At 43.3% G+C, this 19835-nt stretch overlaps 2 protein-coding genes across 2 annotated transcripts; one reads left to right on the top strand and one right to left on the bottom strand.

Annotated features, from left to right (window-relative positions):
- Positions 1-752: 752 nt before the first annotated feature.
- zer1 (zyg-11 related, cell cycle regulator) lies at positions 753-14428 on the top strand. Its single transcript, XM_063011642.1, has 16 exons — positions 753-907; positions 3463-3710; positions 4238-4388; positions 5113-5537; positions 5666-5839; positions 6333-6447; positions 7169-7315; positions 7624-7797; positions 8010-8225; positions 8984-9025; positions 9104-9223; positions 9994-10109; positions 10210-10398; positions 10983-11080; positions 11857-11959; positions 12073-14428. Exons 2-16 carry the CDS (start codon positions 3544-3546, stop codon positions 12128-12130), a joined length of 2295 nt encoding a protein of 764 aa, XP_062867712.1. The 5' UTR covers positions 753-907; positions 3463-3543; the 3' UTR covers positions 12131-14428.
- A 692-nt stretch (positions 14429-15120) lies between these two features.
- Positions 15121-19097, bottom strand: LOC134330505 (uncharacterized). The gene is made up of 4 exons (XM_063011666.1): positions 19019-19097; positions 17652-17856; positions 17320-17392; positions 15121-16781 (listed from the first exon to the last, which is right to left on the bottom strand). The coding sequence occupies exons 2-4, from the start codon at positions 17835-17837 to the stop codon at positions 16078-16080; spliced, it is 963 nt and encodes a 320-aa protein (XP_062867736.1). The 5' UTR covers positions 17838-17856; positions 19019-19097; the 3' UTR covers positions 15121-16077.
- Between the last annotated feature and the right edge of the window lie 738 nt (positions 19098-19835).

The raw sequence follows: 19835 nt of genomic DNA, 5'->3' as shown, positions 1-19835 counted from the left end.
ATATCCAAAATGTGGTGCAAAGAGGGTGAAACGTAATGTATAAATGCAGCTCCAGCACAGGTGTGGACCAAACTACATTTGGGTCGTGGATACCTCACAATCACCTACTAGATTTGCCGGGCACGGTGGGTAGCACTGTCGCCTCACAGCAAGAAGGTCCTGGGTTTGATCCCCAGGTGGGGTGGTCTGGGTCCTTTCTGTGTGGAGTTTGCATGTTCTCCCCGTGTCTGCATGGGTTTACTCCCACAGTCCAAAGACATGCAAGTGAGGTGAATTGGAGACACTAAATTGTCCATGAGTGTGTTTGATATAAACTTGTGAACTGATAAACCTTGTGTAACGAGTAGCTACCGTTCCTGTCATGAATGGAACCAAAAAGTGTAAAACATGACGTTATAATCCTAATAAACAAACAAACTAGATTTGCCTAGACGTTTATTTAATCACTCACTTACACCTGTGGTGGGTAGGAAGGGGGTTTAGAACAGCCAGTCCACTTTATGCATGTTTTTGGAACTCATAGTGTACACAAAACAGGGTGAGAACATGCCAAACGTCCTTTCAGACAGTTACAGGAGGCAAAGGTTCGAACCCAGGTACACAGGACACATGTGGCGGTCGGCATCCCAGTGACATATCAGTAAACAATGCTGATTGTGAAATAATAAGTATATAATAATAGTGTAATAATATACTAATAAAGAAAAAATTATAATAATTATATTCAGTCCCTCCGCCTTCTGGTTGCTGAGGTGACCCGGATGTTGAAGGTTGTTTTGTTGACATCAGGGCGAGAGCAGCTGAGGAGAAAGCGAAAGCTTAATAAAGAATTATTCACTTAATTTAGTCATTAACAGCGCTTACAGTCACTGTGTCATCTGCGTGTCGGTGGTGAAGCGTCAGTCAGGTAAATATCTCACTGTAATGTGACTGTCATCACTGTTACACACTGTTTTCACTCACTGTTAGCACTGAATGCTAACCGAACCCACTGCTGCAAGCGTTAGCATTAGCATTAGCACTTATACATACAAACAGTGCAGGTACAGGTTAGCAGCATTAGCTGTGAGGCTAACTTACACTAGTGACAACATTCCGATTTATTTATTAATCAAACTTCACCTCACTACGAGTCACAACTTCTAGTAATAATGAAATACATCCCTGCAGATTTTATATTCATGATTTATTTAGAAATTAAATACTCAACTGTGTGTTTAATCAGCTAATTAAGCTAATAATAACCGAGGTGTAGATGAGCTGGCCTGACGAGTCCAGATATGACATTAGTGTAAGTGTGCAGAAGTTTGTGCACCCCTGCTCCCCCAGAATATATTAAGTTAACACATAATTAACACAGAACAATCCTAAAAACGACATTTCTCTTTATTTTAGTGAACATTTTCTATTCATTTCTAGCCTAGTGGTTAAGGTACTGGACTAGTAATCAAAAGGTTGCTGGTTAAAGCCCCATCACTGCCAAGTTGCCTGTGTTGGGCCCTTGAGCAAGGCCCTTAACCCTGACTCAGTACTGTAAGTCGCTTTGGATAAACGTGTCTTCAAAATTCTGCAAATGTAAATGTAATATAAATTTACTGAATTTACTCAAAACCCAGACTAATAAATGTGCACACGTTTAACACAGTGCTAGATTTAATGCTTCATTCCATAAATGTGCAAAACATTAAACATTAAAACCACCTCCTTGTTTCTACACTCACTGTCCATTTTATCAGCTCCACTTACCATATAGAAGCACTTTGTAGTTCTACAATTACTGACTGTAGTCCATCTGTTTCTCTACATGCTTTGTTAGCCCCCTTTCATGTTATTCTTCAATGGTCAGGACCCCCACAGAGCAGGTATTATTTAGGTGGTGGATGATTCTCAGCACTGCAGTGGCACTGACATGGTGGTGGTGTGTTAGTGTGTGTTGTGCTGGTATGAGTGGATCAGACACAGCAGCGCTGCTGGAGTTTTTACATACCGTGTCCACTCACTGTCCACTCTATTAGACACTCCTACCTAGTCGGTCCACCTTGTAGATGTAAAGTCAGAGACGATCGCTCATCTATTGCTGCTGTTTGAGTCGCTCATCTTCTAGACCTTCATCAGTGGTCACAGGACGCTGCCCACGGGGCCCTGTCGGCTGGATATTTTTGGTTGGTGGACGATTCTCAGTCCAGCAGTGACAGTGAGGTGTTTAAAAACTCCAGCAGCGCTGCTGTGTCCGATCCACTCATACCAGCACAACACACACTAACACACCACCACCATGTCAGTGTCACTGCAGTGCTGAGAATCATCCATCACCTAAATAATACATGCTCTGTGGGGGTCCTGTGGGGGTCCTGACCATTGAAGAACAGCATGAAAGGGGGTAACAAAGCATGCAGAGAAACAGATGGACTACAGTCAGTAATTGTAGAACTACAAAGTGCTTCTATATGGTAAGTGGAGCTGATAACATGGACAGTGAGTGTAGAAACAAGGAGGTGGTTTTAATGTTATGGCTGATCAGTGTACTTACTAAGTCATTTCTTATGATCCAGAATAATTTAGCAGGCACTAAGGGGCTGTACGTATTTTATACTGAACCAACAGAAACCTTCATGGATTTGAGTTTATTGTTGGTTTTCTGAAATCTGTTTTGCTTTGTCATTCTGTGTGATTAGATGTAGGTTGATGGTTTAAATGGCAATTATATTCGTTCAAAATAAAATCCGCAATGAAATAAATGGTGCAAAAACAGTCGAGAGGTGTGAATACTTTCTGAATCCACCGTTTGCCGCTGTGGATCTGTGATCACTTTATTCGTTTGCATTTATTTTTTTTATCACACAGACTTACAGGATCTTTTACAGGATTGAGGTCAGGTTATCAAGAAGATCATTCCAAAATGTTCAATTCTACTCTCAGCTTGAGGACGTTTGTGTTTTTTCCCTGACATTCGCAAACAGACCACTGTTCCATGTACAGATTTCAGTTCCTACAGTCAATTAAAATGACTAGTAATATTCCTGAATGTTTAGAGCTTTGTAGACTCTCCTAGCACAATGATTGTGGGTCTAGGTGTAAGCAAACTAGCCCCTGTTTATATGAACACAGAGAAGTGATCAGCATTCTTGCAGCTATAAAAGTCTCCAACTTTCTAAGAGTATCAGCGAGTGTCTCTTTGGAAACCCAATTCACCCCAGAGAGTTCTGTGCAGGCCACTGGACCTCTTCCACAACCAAATATGACAAACACAGAAAGACAGACACAGAAAGGCCACAAAGTTAGAAGCGTATCGTTTGTTTATTTAATTATTTTATACCTGTGAGCAAAGAGTGTGGCAGTAAAACAAAGTTTTATTTTACATACCTTTGCCCAGAAGGTGTCTTCCAGTCTTTTAATAACAAACAAAGCCGTAGTTCTTGCTCTACACACGCTCTGTGTGACCGATTGTTTCTGTTCCGTTAGGCCTCGCCTGCTTCACATTCCAGATGCCCGAGGCCTGACTCTCCTCCAACCTCTCCTCCGTCGCCTGTAGGGTGCTTCGCCATGGCAGCCAAAGCGGGGGACGACCCGGAGAGCCTCATGTCCCTGTGCACCGTGTTCTGCCTGAAGAACCTCAGAAGAACGATGTGTTACACGGCCGAGAGGGACAGACTGCGCCTGCGACCCGACGTCTTCTTACCCAGTGAAATCTGCGATAAACTCGTTAACGTGTACGTACACACGGGCGGCCTTTCTCTTCTTCTTTATTATTGTATTATTGTTGTTATTACAGCTTTTTTATGGTCTTTAAAGCTTAAAGATGACATAAAATGTCGTAGTTTTGTTTTCTTCAATATTATAACAGCATGTTTAACCCTCACAGCTCGAGTTTATTTTTAGTAGCTTATTTTCTACCATCGTTTACAGTCTAACTTTGCAAATCCACAAACCATATACAGGGTTGGTTTTAGATCATCAGCTGCATAGATGTGTCACCTTTTTGTGTATAATTGCTAGAACATTTATATAATAGCAGTATTATGTTATTTGTGGAGATTTGAGTCTATTATTATTCACAAATTTTGCCAGTTTGTTTTAAGCAATAACCTACTAGCTCGTAGCGTCCCAAAAACACACAGAAAGCTTTAAGAAAAGCACCCAACCATGTTAGTATTACTGCTTTTTGTTTTTTATTCTGTCGGAGCAAACTTGAGTTGTTCATAGATGACCCTTCTTCTGTTTTGCTTCTCATATGCAGATACATGGAGCTGGTGCACACAGACAGTGGGTTCAAACCCCAGGAGGGCTTCTTCCAGCTCTTCAGAGACCCCCGGAGCACCAGACTGAGCCGGCTGCACCTCAGAGAGAACGTGGTGCAAGACAGAGACCTCGACGCCATCGGAAAGCAGGTGCTCGCATAATGCGTGATAATTATAAATAATAACAGGTTACATGATTTCTGTAGCAGCTTCCTTGGCTGGCTTTAGAAAGTGGACAGTGTTTGGTACCCTAAAATAAAACACCAGTAAAATGTTATTTTACACCAGTGAGCCAAAACATTAGAACCACCTAATGACACATGGACTCCACAAGACATCTGAAGAAGTCCTGTGATATCCGGTATCAGGATGTACTGGGAGGCATCCTCGCGATGTCATAGAAAACAGGACTCGCTGGACCAGTCGACCTTCTTCATCGCTCCGATGTCCAGTTCAGAGACCGTCATGCTCACTGTAGGTGAAACGAAGCTGCTGGCGACTGCACTCGTGATAGTCTGCGCCTCTCCTCATCCTGTTGCAATCGGGAATCGAACACGACTGACAAATCGATCATGTTAAATTATATTTGTTTATCTTTTAGGTAGCAAAGCTGCTCCGAAAAATGGTGCAAAATATTCATTTGATTTATTTGATTTGTTGGGTCTGGAGTGAAGGTCTGCAGTAGTAGATGTGAAATATGATCAGGGAATTGGATATGACTAGATTGGGAGGAGAGTGTTGGGTTTTTCCATGACTTGAGAGATTTAAAAAAGCTAGATAATCAGTGTGGGTTTTCTTATGTATTTTTTCGACAGTGGAGGCCTTTATTGGTCTGGCAGTAAATGTTTGAACCACCTTCATTTTATCTCTCCAGGACCTAATCGAGCTCCACTTAACGAGCAATTACCTGACGGGCAGAAGTCTCCGAACCCTGCGCAACTTTCGGCACTCGCTCGTCTCCCTGAGCCTCTTCGGCTGCTCCAACATCTTCCGCAAGTCCAGCGACGTGGACGAGGACGACGAGGACGAGGACGGAGAGAGCTGCGACGGCACCAAGTTCACCTTTCAGGGCTTCAGACGGCTTTGCGTGTTGAACTTGGGAGACTTGCCCCACGAGATGGACGTGGAGGCTCTGCTGAAGCCTCTGGAGTGTCTCCGAGCGCTCGACCTGTCCTCTACCGTCCTGCCCCGCCCGGCCTTCCTCACTCAGTGGAGGGACCAACTGGCCTCGCTCGTGCTCTACAACGTGGACGTGAACGAGGAGCTCATCGCCACCGTCCTCGGTCTGAGCCGCTTAAGGTGAGTCCACAGACCACGGGCTCCGGAGCCACGCCCACATCTCCACTAGTACTCTATCAGTTTGTGTAGTAAAAAGTTTCTGCAAAACGTCCATTCATATTGTTTTTGACTGGTATGAACATTCGCAGGCACTTGGACATCTCCCGCGAGAACCAGCGCTCCTTAAAGTTCAAGATGACGAGGAAGATCCTCACGAGTATCGTCCAGAGTTTAGAGAACCTCGTCTCACTGGACATCTCAGGCCACATCATGCTGGACAACTGCACTGTTCCGGCAATCGAGGAGGCCATGGGGCGCCCCAGGTAGGAAACGAAAACACCAATAGGTTTCACGGTATGGGGATGTACAGAGATTAGCATTTATTTAAGATACACAAGTTCATATCAACCAACGAGTGTTTTGCTGGTAGGATTAAAGATTTAAAATGGATGTTTTAGATATTATTAGATGAAATAGACATTATAAAAACGTAGTAACATATACATAGTCCTGTACATTTGTGCTTTTTAGTTGTTACTGATCACAGATCCTGAGCTGAACGTGACTGCTGAACAGCGGTGCACTATTTCTGCCCCCTATCTTCTGTTCCCAGGGTGGTCACACCCCTGTCGATAGCTGACGGGTGGAAGTTTCTGGTGTGACCGTGGTTTCTGCCTTTTTAGAATATTACCAAACCAGAAAACATCTTTTGCCGTGAGAGTCTGATCAACCTATAGACACTATAATGACCGTGTCTAATAACGTCGCTTGTATTCTCTCTCTCTCTCTCTCTCTCTCTCTCTCTCTCTGTTGCAGCATTGAGCCGTGTAAAAGCAGTATCTATCCCTTCCAGGACCTGAAGAGGCCTCTGCAGTTTTTGGGCCTGTATAACACCACACTGTGTAACGTCACACACATCCCTGCCTACAAGGTAAACCTGACTTCTGCTAAGTGCAGCATGGTAAACATGACACCACGAGACTTTCAGGCTGACCAAATAAGTAGAAATTGCTGTTAGATGCCATGTTTACGTTTGTTCCCAATAGCGCACTGTAACAGGGCATGCCAGGTGTAGCCCGACCCACCTAGAGCAAATAATGTGGTACAAAGAAAAAGTGTAAATAAAAACATTGGCCTAAATAACAGAAACAACCAAAGTAACAGACACAAGACACAAAAACGTCCGCAGCCGCGACTGAGAAAGCGGACCCAACAAGGACAGAGCAGAACCGAGAACTGGATGTCACAAGATCATGAGGAAAGAAAGGATACGAGTGGCACCCCACCTTATTAACAAGCGCAGGCTGTGCTCAACCTGGGTCCGAACGTGGGGCCTGGTCTGGAGAAGAGCCATCACGCTGTGCTGCTTCTTTGGCAGCTCGCTCGTCTAGGATGGTTCTCTCCCAGAAAAAGTTTAAGTGTGCTGACAGCCACGCCAGATTGAGCCTGGTTAATTTCAGTCTTTGCAAGTCTGTGATAGAGAAACAGGGATAAAAAGAAACACTTCCACCTGGAGCAAATAAACGCTCGACAAGTCACTGGAGCAGGAAAGTGCCTTGCTCAGATTGCTTCAAGTTTACCGTGACTGGTATGTACTGGGTTTAATAGCCGCTTGGATAAAGCTGTGTGCGTCTGTACGTGTGTGTGTTCAGGTGACCGGCTCCAAGAATGAAGATCAGGTGCTGAACGCCATCGAGGCTTACACAGAGTTCCGTCCTGAACTGGCACATCGAGCCATCAATCAGCTCTTCGATATCGCCCGGATACAGCACTGCAGCCAGCTGCTCCGGGCACTACAGGTACGCACAGACAGACGCATTTACTGCATCCTTGTTACCTGTAACGAGCCAAAACGTGTATGGCGATGCCTGTTCTCGTGCATGCCACAACTGGCTTGCCCTAAGGAGGGTGAAAGTTGAATGTGTTTTATTGCCTCTGTGCAATTGCGACCTCTGCTGTTTGGTCAAGGTACCTGCACTATTAGGGTAAATTTCCCATTTTTTGGAGCAGTGGGGGGCGGTTAATTCCATTTGGCATCACTGCAGTTTTAAAACATACATGTGTGATAATGAAACCTCTAAGCTTCTGTCCTCCTGTCCTCTCTCAGTTGGTGATAGCTGCTCTGAAGTGTCACAAGTATGACAAGAGCATCCAGGTGACGGGCAGCGCCGCTCTCTTCTATCTGACCAACACGGAGTATCGGAGCGACCAGAGCGTGAGGCTGCGCAGGCAGGTCATCGAGGTCGTCCTCAACGGGATGGAGCCGTACCAGGAGGTCACGGTGAGTCTGCAACACCACCAGAATAGGGTGCCTGGGTGGTCAAGTCTCAGTGCTGCTACCAGTTTGACTGGCCACTTATCGGACATGTTTAGCTGTGTGTGAGGACGAAAGCCTGATTGGCTCTCAGCAGTATTTCGGAGTGTGTCTGTGGGAACACGTGCCCGTTTAGTCACTAAAGCACTAAAGCATTCCTTCTGTCTGTTCCCTCACAGGTTCAGAGGAACTGCTGCCTGACTCTGTGTAATTTTAGTATTCCCGAGGAGCTGGAGTTCCAGTATCACCGCGTCAATCTGCTACTGCTGAAGATCCTGGAGCCTCCACGTCAGGACGAGTCCATCCAGCGCATCGCCGTCCATCTCTGTAACGCTCTCGTCTGCCAGGTGGACAACGACCACAAAGAGGCCGTCGGCAAGATGGGCTTCGTAAAGGTCCGCTCGCTTAATTTTATTTAAGTATCCGACCGCTATATGGTCAAAAGTATGTGGACACCTGAGCGTGAACTTGTTGGGGATCTCAATCCAAAACCAGGGGCATTATTAATACACCAGTCTTCACTCTTTAGGGCTGTTTATAGCATTTTTTGCTTATGATTTTTATCCAAGCACTTACAAGTGACCATACACAGTCCAGGCAATTGAGGGTTAAGGGCCTTGCTCAATGACCCAACAGTGGCAACCTGGTTTAAACCTGCAACCTTCTGCTCACTAGTCCAGTAGCTTAACAACTGAGCTACCACAGTCCCTCCTCCAGGTCTCAAGCTCTCAAGCTTTTTACGCTTGATTCCCAGGTAGCACTATCGCCATGCTGTTACCGGGTGCCCATCAGGTTCAACTAATCCAATGGGCCGTATTGCCACTGTGCAACTGCGACCTCTGCTGTCTGGTTAAGGCACCTGCACTAGAGGTGGGGAATTCAGAGAGGTCAAAATGTGGCTCTCTGTGCGCTGTACGGTTCTCCACCACTGGCACAAGCAGCATGGAGAATCTTAAAAGGGGAACCAGAACTCCGATCCGTCCTCAAGGTGTTCACTGGTGTATAAAGGTGCAGTTAGTTTCCCCAGTAAGGGCTGAAATTAAACTGACAGGTTGATCCTGTTTATGATCTGATGAGATGATCAATCAGGTGTGTTAGAGCACATGTTATGAACCGTTTTTGTAAATTCACCTTCTGTGTTTGTATTCCACAGACCATGTTAAACTTAATACAGAAGAAGCTGCAGGACCGACTGGTGAGTCTCAACTTAAACCCCTTCCTGTTGCCCCTCTGTCTTTTTATTGGCTGATAATCGTGCTGATGTGTTTTACAGTGTGATCAGGTGATGGAGTTCTCATGGAGCGCGTTATGGAACATCACCGACGAAACGCCGGATAACTGCCAGATGTTCCTCAGCTGTAATGGGATGGACTTGTTCTTGGAGTGCTTAAAGGTGAGCGGGTGGGGAAAGTGCACCTAAATATCTGGACACCCCTTTTAGTGATCTAGTGTATAAAATACATTATATAAAAATACGCTTGCAGTTTTGAGGCACTTTTTATTTCCTCGTAGCACAAAGCGAGGTCCATAAAGACATGATGAATTTGGTGTGGAGGAACTCCCTGTCCTCAACCCCACTGATCATTTTGTGTTGAATTGGAATGTCGATTGTGAGCCTGTCTTTCTTGTGAAAGCTGCACAGTCTGTTCCAAAAAAAACCTCTAATATTTTAACAATTATACATTCATCATAATACATCACATTACATCACTGCAACTATACATGGTACGGACAAAAGTATGTGGACGCCTGACCATGAGGCTCCCATTCCAACACCAGCTTTGTGCTGGGTGGGCTTTCCAGAGGACTTTTTGGGACTTTGTGCCTGTTCACTGTTTAAAAAAGTGCATTTGTGTGATCAGGCTCTGATTTTGAAATAAAAAGCAAGAAGCTTGCCTTGAAATAGACATGCCAATTCATCCAAGACATAACAGTGGGACAGTGGCTGAAACACCACACCCTAACTTAATAATAAGGAGGTGTGTCTACATACTTATGGCCATATAGAGTATAGAACATGCTGCTTACCACTTACTAGATTCAAGATGCGTCATAAGTAAGAGGATTATATTTAAGGAACAATAAATCGAGATGGGTTACATGGTTCAAAAATGCATTCATGCAATCGTGAGGGTTTATTATTTTGCCGTGTCTCGTCCACAGAAGTTTCCAGATAAACAGGAGCTGCATCGGAACATGCTGGGTCTGCTGGGCAACGTGGCCGAGGTCAGGGAGCTCCGACCTCGGCTGCTCACCAGCCAGTTCGTCACAGTCTTCAGGTGAGCCGGTGTAACGACTGCGGCTTTAACGTATTGAACTCCCCGTGTACGGTCTTCTCAGTAGATTTTAAATCATCATCATTTCTCCCGCTTCAATCAGCAACCTGCTGGAGAGCAAGGCGGACGGGATCGAGGTGTCCTACAACGCCTGCGGGGTCCTGTCCCACATCATGTTCGACGGGCCCGAGGTGTGGGCCCTGGAGGACCCGAAACGGGAGGAGGTGATGAAGAACATGTGGGACGCCATCCAGAGCTGGGACGTGAAGTCTCAGCGCAACATCAACTACAGGTACAGGCTCGAATCCGAAAGTCATGAACGTACAGTAGGTGTTTTTATATGTAGAGAAGGCCTGGCGCTCAGTCGACATTCCAGTTCATCCCAAAGCTGTTTAGGTTGGTTCAGGAGGTCAGGGCTGTGTGCATGGCACTGACGTTTCCCAGCACTGAACTTGTCGGACCGTGTATTTATATAGATTACTTTTGAGCTTTTAAAACAAGCCAGTATGTCAACATTCTGTCCTTTTGAGGCTGTTACTGTGATTGGTCCTGTGGAAAAGTCTAGTAGCAACAACAGCTACTACTTTTGCAGGTGCTGAAAAATGCAGCATAATGTAAACATTATTTAATGTTGTAATGAGCCATGTGCTGTGGAGATAGGTGGTGTGGCTTGGTTACGGAATCATGTCCCTCTGTCCTGCCAGTTATGTCCAGCAGAGGGGGCATGGAGGCACAGATCAGTTCCTCTTAACCGACACTTACCTGTTGCAGCCTCATAGAAATCCCAGCTGATTTTATGTGTTTTATGTGTTAAGATGTTGTTTTATGAAGTAAATGAAAATATCTGAAGCTCAGATCTGCTTCCGTCTGTCTCAGGTCGTTCGAGCCCATTCTGCGGCTCCTCCCTCAGAGCCAAGCTCCAGTCAGCCAGCACTGGGCGACCTGGGCCCTTTATAACCTGGTGTCTGTGTATCGTAAGTATGAGCTCTTTGGGGTTGTTTTGGGTTTTATTTATGGCTTTTTGGCATCATTATTTAAATAATTTGCTAGTCTTGTTATGACTGTTGATGCGTAAAGGCAGCACAGAGCTGCAGATACATGTTTTCATGCTGCACATGTGTTTCCTGTGTACACCAAATAGTCAACAGTATACAGACATCCTATTAAAAAAGTCATAAGGGATAATATAGACTACGACCCCCTTTTTGCAGCTACATCAGCTCCACTCGTCTAGCAAGGCTTTTTACTAGAATAAGGGGTGTGTCTGTGGAAATTTGTCTTTTTAATCAGACTTCCCACTTTACGTTTGAACAGAAGGTCTGGCTCACAGTCGAAATCCCGATTCATCCCAAAGGCTAAACCAGTGATCTTCTGATTATTAGTCTGGTATCTTCACCACCGAACCAATACAGCCGGCGTAGGTGCCCGGCCTGCCTTTCAGAGCTCAGGAGTTTGAGATGTCAGCTCTGGCGTATCCCAATCAACTTACAGTTACTCAGGGGTCCAACAGTGGCAACTTCAGTGTCTTAACCTCCAGTGTTCTGTTCTCATTATGCAACAATCTGACAAACACTTAAGACACAGGATTTAAAGTCGAATGTACACTGAGTGTAAAAAATGTGTCCGTGTTTTTTGTGTGTGTGGAAGGGGTCTAAACGAGGGGATCGTTTTGCTAAAATAATTAAAAAGAATAATAATAGATGTGAGTGGTTTCACTCAAGCTGATTCGATTCCTCTGGTCTGTCCACAGCAAATAAATACTGTTCATTATTAGTAAAGGAAGGTGGAATTCCTCTGCTGGAAACGGTTCTCCAACTGGATTCTGCTCATCAGGAGACCAAGGACATGGCACGGTACAGCAACACACACACCAACACCAACACGAGTGCCCCAGTCAGTCCTGGTGGGAAACCTGAAGCACTGAGAGGGTGAATGTTCCTCACACGTCTTCCTCTCACTGTTGCAGGAAGGTGATGGAGCAGTGTGAGAACTACAAGGAGGATCCCATGGACACCAGCAGGTAAACCCTGAGGACCAGGAAGGAGATCCTGATCATCACAGACTGATGAGCTAAACTAAGCTAACACTCCCTCCACTCCGGGATCTGTTTGTTTCTTTCGGCTGTGTGTGTGTGTGTGTGTGTGTGTGTGAGAGAGAGAGACACTTCTCCTGTCATGAAATGCCCTGCCACATCACACTATGTAGGCATACGATCAAAGACAGGAGTGTGTGTGTGTGTGTGTGTGTGTGTGTGTGTGTGTGTGTGTGTGAACATGAGCATTGTTCTTATTATTTGTTATTATTTTTAAGTGTTTATGCTCTCGTGAAGAAAAACGAACAAGCTGTAAGTTCTCAAGCTTCGGTTTCGGTCTGTGTGTGTTCGGTGTGTGTGTGTGTGTGTGTGTGTGATATTAAAGCTATGCTAGATCATACAGATTGTACCGATAGTTTAAATATCATAGCAGCGTAACTGGGACGACTGGATCTCTGACGCCGTTTGGACCCCACACTCGGGGTGCACGGACCTCTGAGGGACGTTTTTTATGTAACACAGATGCTCACACACACACGCGCACACACACACACACACACACACACACACACACTGTTGTACAGTTTCGTTCTGCGTGTGTTTGCTCTGTATGGACGTTTTTACGACGCCGCGTGGACACACGTCTCATTATAAACATTACAGACACAAATCCTGATTTTACCGTCTGCACATGGTTATTTTATTTCTTTTTAAGTCGGATGATCCTCCGTCTGGTTCTTTTGGCATTCACAGCGACTCGTTTCACACCGGAGCTGAAGGACACGCCCTAAAGTATGTGGACATCCTATTCCAAAACCACCAGTTAATATGGACCCCCTTATTACAACCCCACCACTTTGCAGCCACATCAGCCTTCACCTCTTTAGCAAAAGGTTTTGTACTGCGTCTGTGGAAATTTGTTCCCGTTCAGTCAAACCTGCCACTGATTTTTCAACCAGGCGTCGTTTTAATTCATTCCAAAAGAAGTCTAAGTCTGAGGTTGAGGTCGAGGCTTTTGTGCAGGTAACCAGAGTTCCATCAGACCAAGGAGAACAGTCATGCTGGACCAGCAAAGATCTTCCCCTAACAGTCATCGTTTTATTTTTAAGAATTGATTTTGTCCACATATTTTCGGCCATATACTGTGCAAAAAGACATTAAAACACCTATACTCATTTCTTTATTGTCTTAATGTTGTTTAAAAAGTTTTAGGCACCCCAGGACTGACTGAACAACAGTAAACGTAACCTTAAACGGTAAATCCAAATATATATAAACAAATAGTAATGGTGATATAGTTCATTGTGGATTTTGAGGGATGATTTGGATCAGTAAGCTGCTGTAGTAGCTGGAAGATTGAAATTAAAATGGCCCAGTTATTAAAAAAGAACACGTTTCTATCACGTATGTAGTAAAAGATCAGATTTGGGCCTCTTTTATTTGCAGAATGAATGTAGCGTGTATCAGTGTGATTAAAAATTAATATTACTGCGTTCATGTTTCATGTTGCGATTGTTTAACCTGCACCAGACGGGTTTGTATGGAGATCCGTATTGCGCACAGCCACGCATCGATCTCCGTTATCCCCCGTCTCTGTGCAGTACCATCGATCAGCCAGCAGAGGGAGTAACTGCAGCACTTATGAGGACGGCCGGAGTTACAGTCGGGAATTGGATATGACTAAATTGGAAGGCATAAAGCAGGCCAAAATTTAATTTTCCCGAGGGAATATACAGTACATATATACACACTATATAGCCAAATGTATGTGGACACATAACCATGAGCTAGTGTTGACCTTCACTTTGCAGATGTCACAGCCTCATCTGTTCTGGAAAGGCTTTCCACAACGTTTTGAAGTGTGTCTGTAGGAGGTCTATAATTATTGTTATAATTGTTGTTATACACTGTTAGCAAGGCGTGTGTCTGGAATTACGAGGCATGTCCACATACTTCTGGCCCCGTGCTGCAGATCCGGTGTGGAACGGTTGACATCAGAACTCTTTGCGTGTTTAATGGCAGAACGATAGTTATCGTATTATTCTGGTATCTCGGTGTAATTGCTGAATTTCTCATGTTATCATTCACATCAACTATTCACAGGTTTCATTTTGATCAGAATCAGACTCTGAAATGATGCTGCTAGTTTAGGAACGGTTTATTTTACTGGATCTGGCGACCTGGTGAGGATGTATGATGGGAAAACAAGCGCACACGTTCACTCATGGTTGGCAGGGTGTTTTTTTTTTTTTTTTTCATTCTGATCCATAATAAACAACAATACAAGGGACGGACTGATTTTTGTATTTATTATTCATTAATTGATTCTGCACTGGTCAACATTTAATTACCATTACAGACGAACAGTATGCGGGTGTCCTCATACTTCTGGTGAAGTTTACCAGCACCTCTGCACTGTAACACCCATTCATGTCCGAGATTTTGTAAATAGTCTTTCTTTTTTGTTATTCCGTCCACTACCTATAACACAACAGCCCTAAATATATAGCGCTACCACCACCATGCTTCACAGGAGGTACAGTTCAGTCAGGGTCTGTCACTATATAAATTTTTTTACTTCTAAAACTAAAGCAATTCATTTTTCACCCACGGGAGACATATTTGATTAGTCTCACTGACCACAAGTCGCGGTTGGCACACGAAGGGGTGCGCATGTCCAAAAAGATTGAAAACCCCTGCTCTACAGTGCATAATATTATCAAAAGATTCTGGACAAATGTGTGAAATCTACAAACTCGACTACAAACCCAGGACATCTGATCCCTCAGGCGGCACTTACCCTCTTGCAGCTTAATGGAAGCAAATCCTTGCAGTCATGTTTCAAAATATAGTTTCGTGGAGGCTGGTGTAGCAGCAATGGGACACTGACGTCACGGGTAACGATAGATTTGTAACAATGGGTTTAAAACAATAAGGTTACGACAGTCTGTTTTTGCAACCAAACAATTAATTCAATAATAATGAGATGTTAGTTCATGTTTTATTAGCATTAGTGCTACATACATTTACGTGCATACAGTAAAATGCTGCTCATTACAGAAACTGGAGGTACAAGATAATAGAAGCATAATAATAGATAAAATAAAAGAGAATTTACTGAATAATTAGTAACTACGACAGCAGATCTGAACTAAATACGTTATTATAAACATTCTAATAAGCTGAGCACAAACTGATTAAAACAAAAAAATTTTCACATAATTTTGACTTAAAATAATTAAAAATGCTTTTGTAGGCTTTCGGTTGTGGCGATAGTTTCTTCAAATCTACACTATATGGCAAAAATATGTGGACATATGTGTGATAATTTGTGCACGTTTGGTCCAAACAGCCGTTCTGGAGTCGGGCACTGATGATGGTAAATGAGACGCCTCACACCTCAATTAAAATTCCAATTAATCCCAAATGTGTTAATTAGGGTTACATGTGCTGGAGCAGATAAGGGCCTTCCCCAAAACTCTAATTATTAAGTATAATTAGCTCTGGGTGGCACGGTGGGCAGCGCCGGCATCGATTCCCAGGTGGGGCGGTCCGGGTTCTTTCTGTGTGTCTGTGTGGATTTCCTCCGGGTGCTCCGGTTACCTCCACAACCTCCCATAATCGGAGCTACTAAACTTGGCCACCGTGACCCTGACCAGGAGGAAATGGTGGAAACAGACAATAGCCTTTTAGCGATGGGTGTGGCTAAAACACCTGAACTCAATGATTAGGAGGGGTGTCCTCATACTTTTGGCCATATAGTCTCTACATTATTGACTAAATATTTCTGTAATAATTTTAATATTAGTATTATATACACTGGTGATTTCTTAGTTCTATTAGGGTTAGTTTGTTCATTCTATTTTAAATGTGTATTGTGTGTGTGTTCTTGTGCTGGATGGTAGGACAGTGCAGTAGGTGGTGTGTTTATAGCTCCTCTTAAGTGTTTAACAGTGGTTCGAGTTGTTCCATGACATTAATGATCCAGTCCTGGCCACGTTCATTTTTGTACATGTTCACCACTTTACCTTTAACTTTATAAAACCTCTTTTCCTTATCCTTGTCGTTGTTGATCCACTTCGCTTTGGCTAATTTATCCACATAGATTTCGTTGTTATTCATGCTGTCTATGATCAACTCCAGCTTTTCTTTAAACAGATCGGTTACTGAGACTGGATTTCTGCAGTTCAGTATATTGTGGAAGGCGATACGTAGGTCAGCACAGCATTTACCGTACAGTATTGCATTTGCATTAACATAAAATTCTTTCTCATCAAAGTGAACCTTCATGTTTGTCTGAATTTCCTTCTCGGTGTTTGAATCGAGAGTGTGTTTGCCTAACTCCTTGATGTGCTCTTGATTATACTGAAAATGTTTTCCATTCAGGAAATCTTGCAGTAGTTTTAAATGAAACTTTAAGATATCTTTGTTAAAGACGTGTTCGCCCTGTTTAGACCTGTTCCGTTCTTCCTTCAGTGACTCGACCATTTTATAGTTTGGCTTGACAGGTAAGATCTTTCTGAGGAAGTCATCTGTAGGCTCCTGTTGTTTTTCAGCTTTTTCTTTTTCTGGAGTTTTGGCAGGTTTTTTCTGACCCCGTTTAGCGCAGCTCAGAAAACCAAGAAGCTCATCCTGCTTTACCTCTGGAAATAGTAAAAGTGTATTTTGTTTGTGTTTATACAGACAAATCCAAGTTCAGGAGCAAAACAAAGGAAAATAGAGTAACTACAAAATAAAACAGTGTACAAATAGAAGAAATTAAAAACTAATAGCACAGTAACGTTCCATAAGCAAAACCAAAGCCCGACCCTTAATCTGCTGGGACTTTTTGACTAGTGTGGCAAACCTGTCATTCTTTTGGGATGTCCAAACATCTTCAGCTGGCTCCTCTCAATTGATAGAAGCAATTCTACCCCGAGGTAAATCCAACCACCCAGACAATTAACCTCATGTCTGCTGCTTCTATCCACAACCGTCTTCTTTCAGTCATTACAGGTGAGAAAAGGGACACTGACCAGTACAGAGACCTTCACCCTAAAGTAAATGTGAACACCACCCTCAGGTCTGGCCCTAGAAGTGAATCCCAGTAACCCTAACGCAGACAAGACACACAAAATCTTACCTGTGGTTTAAATCACATGATGCACCCTTTAAAAAAGTCCTAATTAAAATGGCAGCTACCTTTTATATCCAGGAGTGCAGATTTTGATGCTGCAGCTCCAGCTTCCTCTGGTTTCTCCGTCAATGCCAATCTCTAAATCATCAAGTAAAAGTTAGAGAAGTTTTGAAACAGGTGTGAGTACTTCTTACAAAAGTGTAACTCAGTAAACACGAGATATCAATATCAGTGTCCTGCATTTACGACTTATTATTAGAAGTGTGCAGTCTGGAACAGAAGCTCTTACTGTTTTTCTCATTTGGCTGAATGGAGAAGTGAGAGCTGACAAAATGTTTTACTTGTCATGTATACATACACAAACCGTCTAAAAGAATAAGTGCTAGACATGTCTCACCTTCATGCGTTCATCCAGTGGCTCTCGCACAAGCTGAAAAATGGCTTTTTCTTTTTCGAGGACCACCACTTTATTCCCCTCGTACAGAGCCAGGACCCACTCCACCACCTCCTTCACCGTCCCAATCACAGGAACGGTGTCCATGAACCCGACCCACACTGTGTTACGTTCTGCTGCAGACGCCATGTTTCAGTCGATCTGAAATCTGTAAGAGACGGAACAGTTTTATAGTTTCTTGATTATTTTAACAGCAGTACAGTTGAACCAGAACAGCTCTCCTCAACCTCCTCCTGACTGTCGTCCCTTAGTTTAAACCCGGGTATAAAACATAACAATGAGAGAACTGTTGTTCATGCTTAAAATGCACAAGAAAGCAGAAAGTTGCACTCACACCCCAGGACAGGAAACACTTGGTTGTGAAACATTTAACTGTGACAGATTCTATATATACCACCCCACCTTTACCAACACAGAGGAACTAAATCCACATTTGGTGCCCTGTAATTTTAGGTGAAGTTAATTATTAGTACGATTATTAATGAAACACTGGAGTGACTATTAGAGTCTGTTAGGGAAGCTTGATCTGTGTGTTTTATGTTAAATATTAGGTAGAATTGGCCTACAGGAGGTTTTTTTTATAAGGAAACATAAGTGCAAAGTTAGTTTCTATTGAAGTTCTTTGTGAGGAGGTGATGAAGGTCTATACTCATCATCTGAGACTCGGCTGTTCCAATAATAACCAGGATTTATTTATTACAGCATCATCAACATATGATGGAAAAAATCTCAATAAATAAAGACTGCAGCAAGTCATTCAAGATTATTAATGAATTGTAATTTATTAAACAGGTTTCAGCTCATCACACTGAGGAGATGATCATGTTTTCATGATAATGTTTATTATACTTTCACTTATAAAACATCTTTTCTTCCTTATTCTACACCAGGGTGTGTCCAGTACTCCTTACCAAGTACAATTTAACCTGATTCCAGCCGTTTAACCAGTTAGTCTTGGTCCTAAGTAGGAGTTCTTACCTGGTTGGTGTGAAAACCTGAAGCCACTTTGGATCTAAATGGATGAGATTTAAAACCTCAGCTGTAATCTATACAGAGTGGTTGGTGGTATTTCCAAATCAAATGTTATCCCCTAAATAGGGAGTCTGTGCAGTAAGCAACACAAACACAAGTGCACTAACTATTGTACACTACAGTGTTGGTTTGGAACGCAGCATCTTTCTGCTCTGACAGGACTGACATTCTTTCACTTTTCCTTACAGACAACAAACAAAAATATTTCAATATTTTCATTTCTTTACTTCACACATCTGCGTCTTTTACTAAACTTAAAAAATAAAATGTAGAAATACCTGCTTGTGTCGAATGAAGGAAATTACTCCGGAGATTCAGTCAGTCTTGCACTGATGAAGTACTGATGAAGCACTGATGAGTCGTTTACTAAGGAGTCGACTCTTAAACTCGGTTTATCGATTCGGCTCTTTCTGGTGAGTGATAGAAAGCGATTCACGAATGTAAAAAGTGATGTTTGGTGTCTGATGTTTAAAGTCAGGCTTAAAATGCGAAACGAGAGAAAGTCTGGACTTCTGATTGACACTCGCAACGTACAACCCGATCTCTGGTTCGGTTCCTCTGGGTTCGGTTCACGGCAGTATGAGTTCTTAATGAAATCACGTGATTTCTTGTAAGACCGTTATGCAGACTGCCCTCTTTCCCTTACTTCCATTTCTTCTTTTTTATTTACTTACGGGTTCAAACTAAATCTGGATGAAACATATCTGATCCATCTTTTAATAAAGAACTTCCCGACACTTGTTGGTCCAGACAGTTACCAGTTTTAATGTGATTCCTCTCCTGCCAGTACCAGATCCCTGAGATCACCTCTGCTCAGCCTGGGTCACATCCTAACCACCTTATCTCATTTACCTCCTTACTGAGATCAACACACCCCAAATATACCTGCCATTCATATAGAGATGCTAAACACAGGTAACACTGTCACCAGTCAGGCTGACTCCTGGTCCTGCATCCCCACCACCCAAACACAGAGATTATCTGTGGAGTCCAGTCCGGACTATTCATGACATGTGCTCAGTGTTTCTGAGTGTGAAAGCATTAAAGAATCGTCACATAATTAGCATGGATAAGTTGCGGCTCTGCACTTGCTGA

The sequence above is a fragment of the Trichomycterus rosablanca genome, chromosome 16, assembly GCF_030014385.1.
Source record: "Trichomycterus rosablanca isolate fTriRos1 chromosome 16, fTriRos1.hap1, whole genome shotgun sequence".
NCBI classification, from domain to species: Eukaryota; Metazoa; Chordata; class Actinopteri; order Siluriformes; family Trichomycteridae; genus Trichomycterus; species Trichomycterus rosablanca.
Note: the sequence above shows the minus strand (reverse complement) of the source record. Positions and strands in the feature narration are given on the sequence as shown.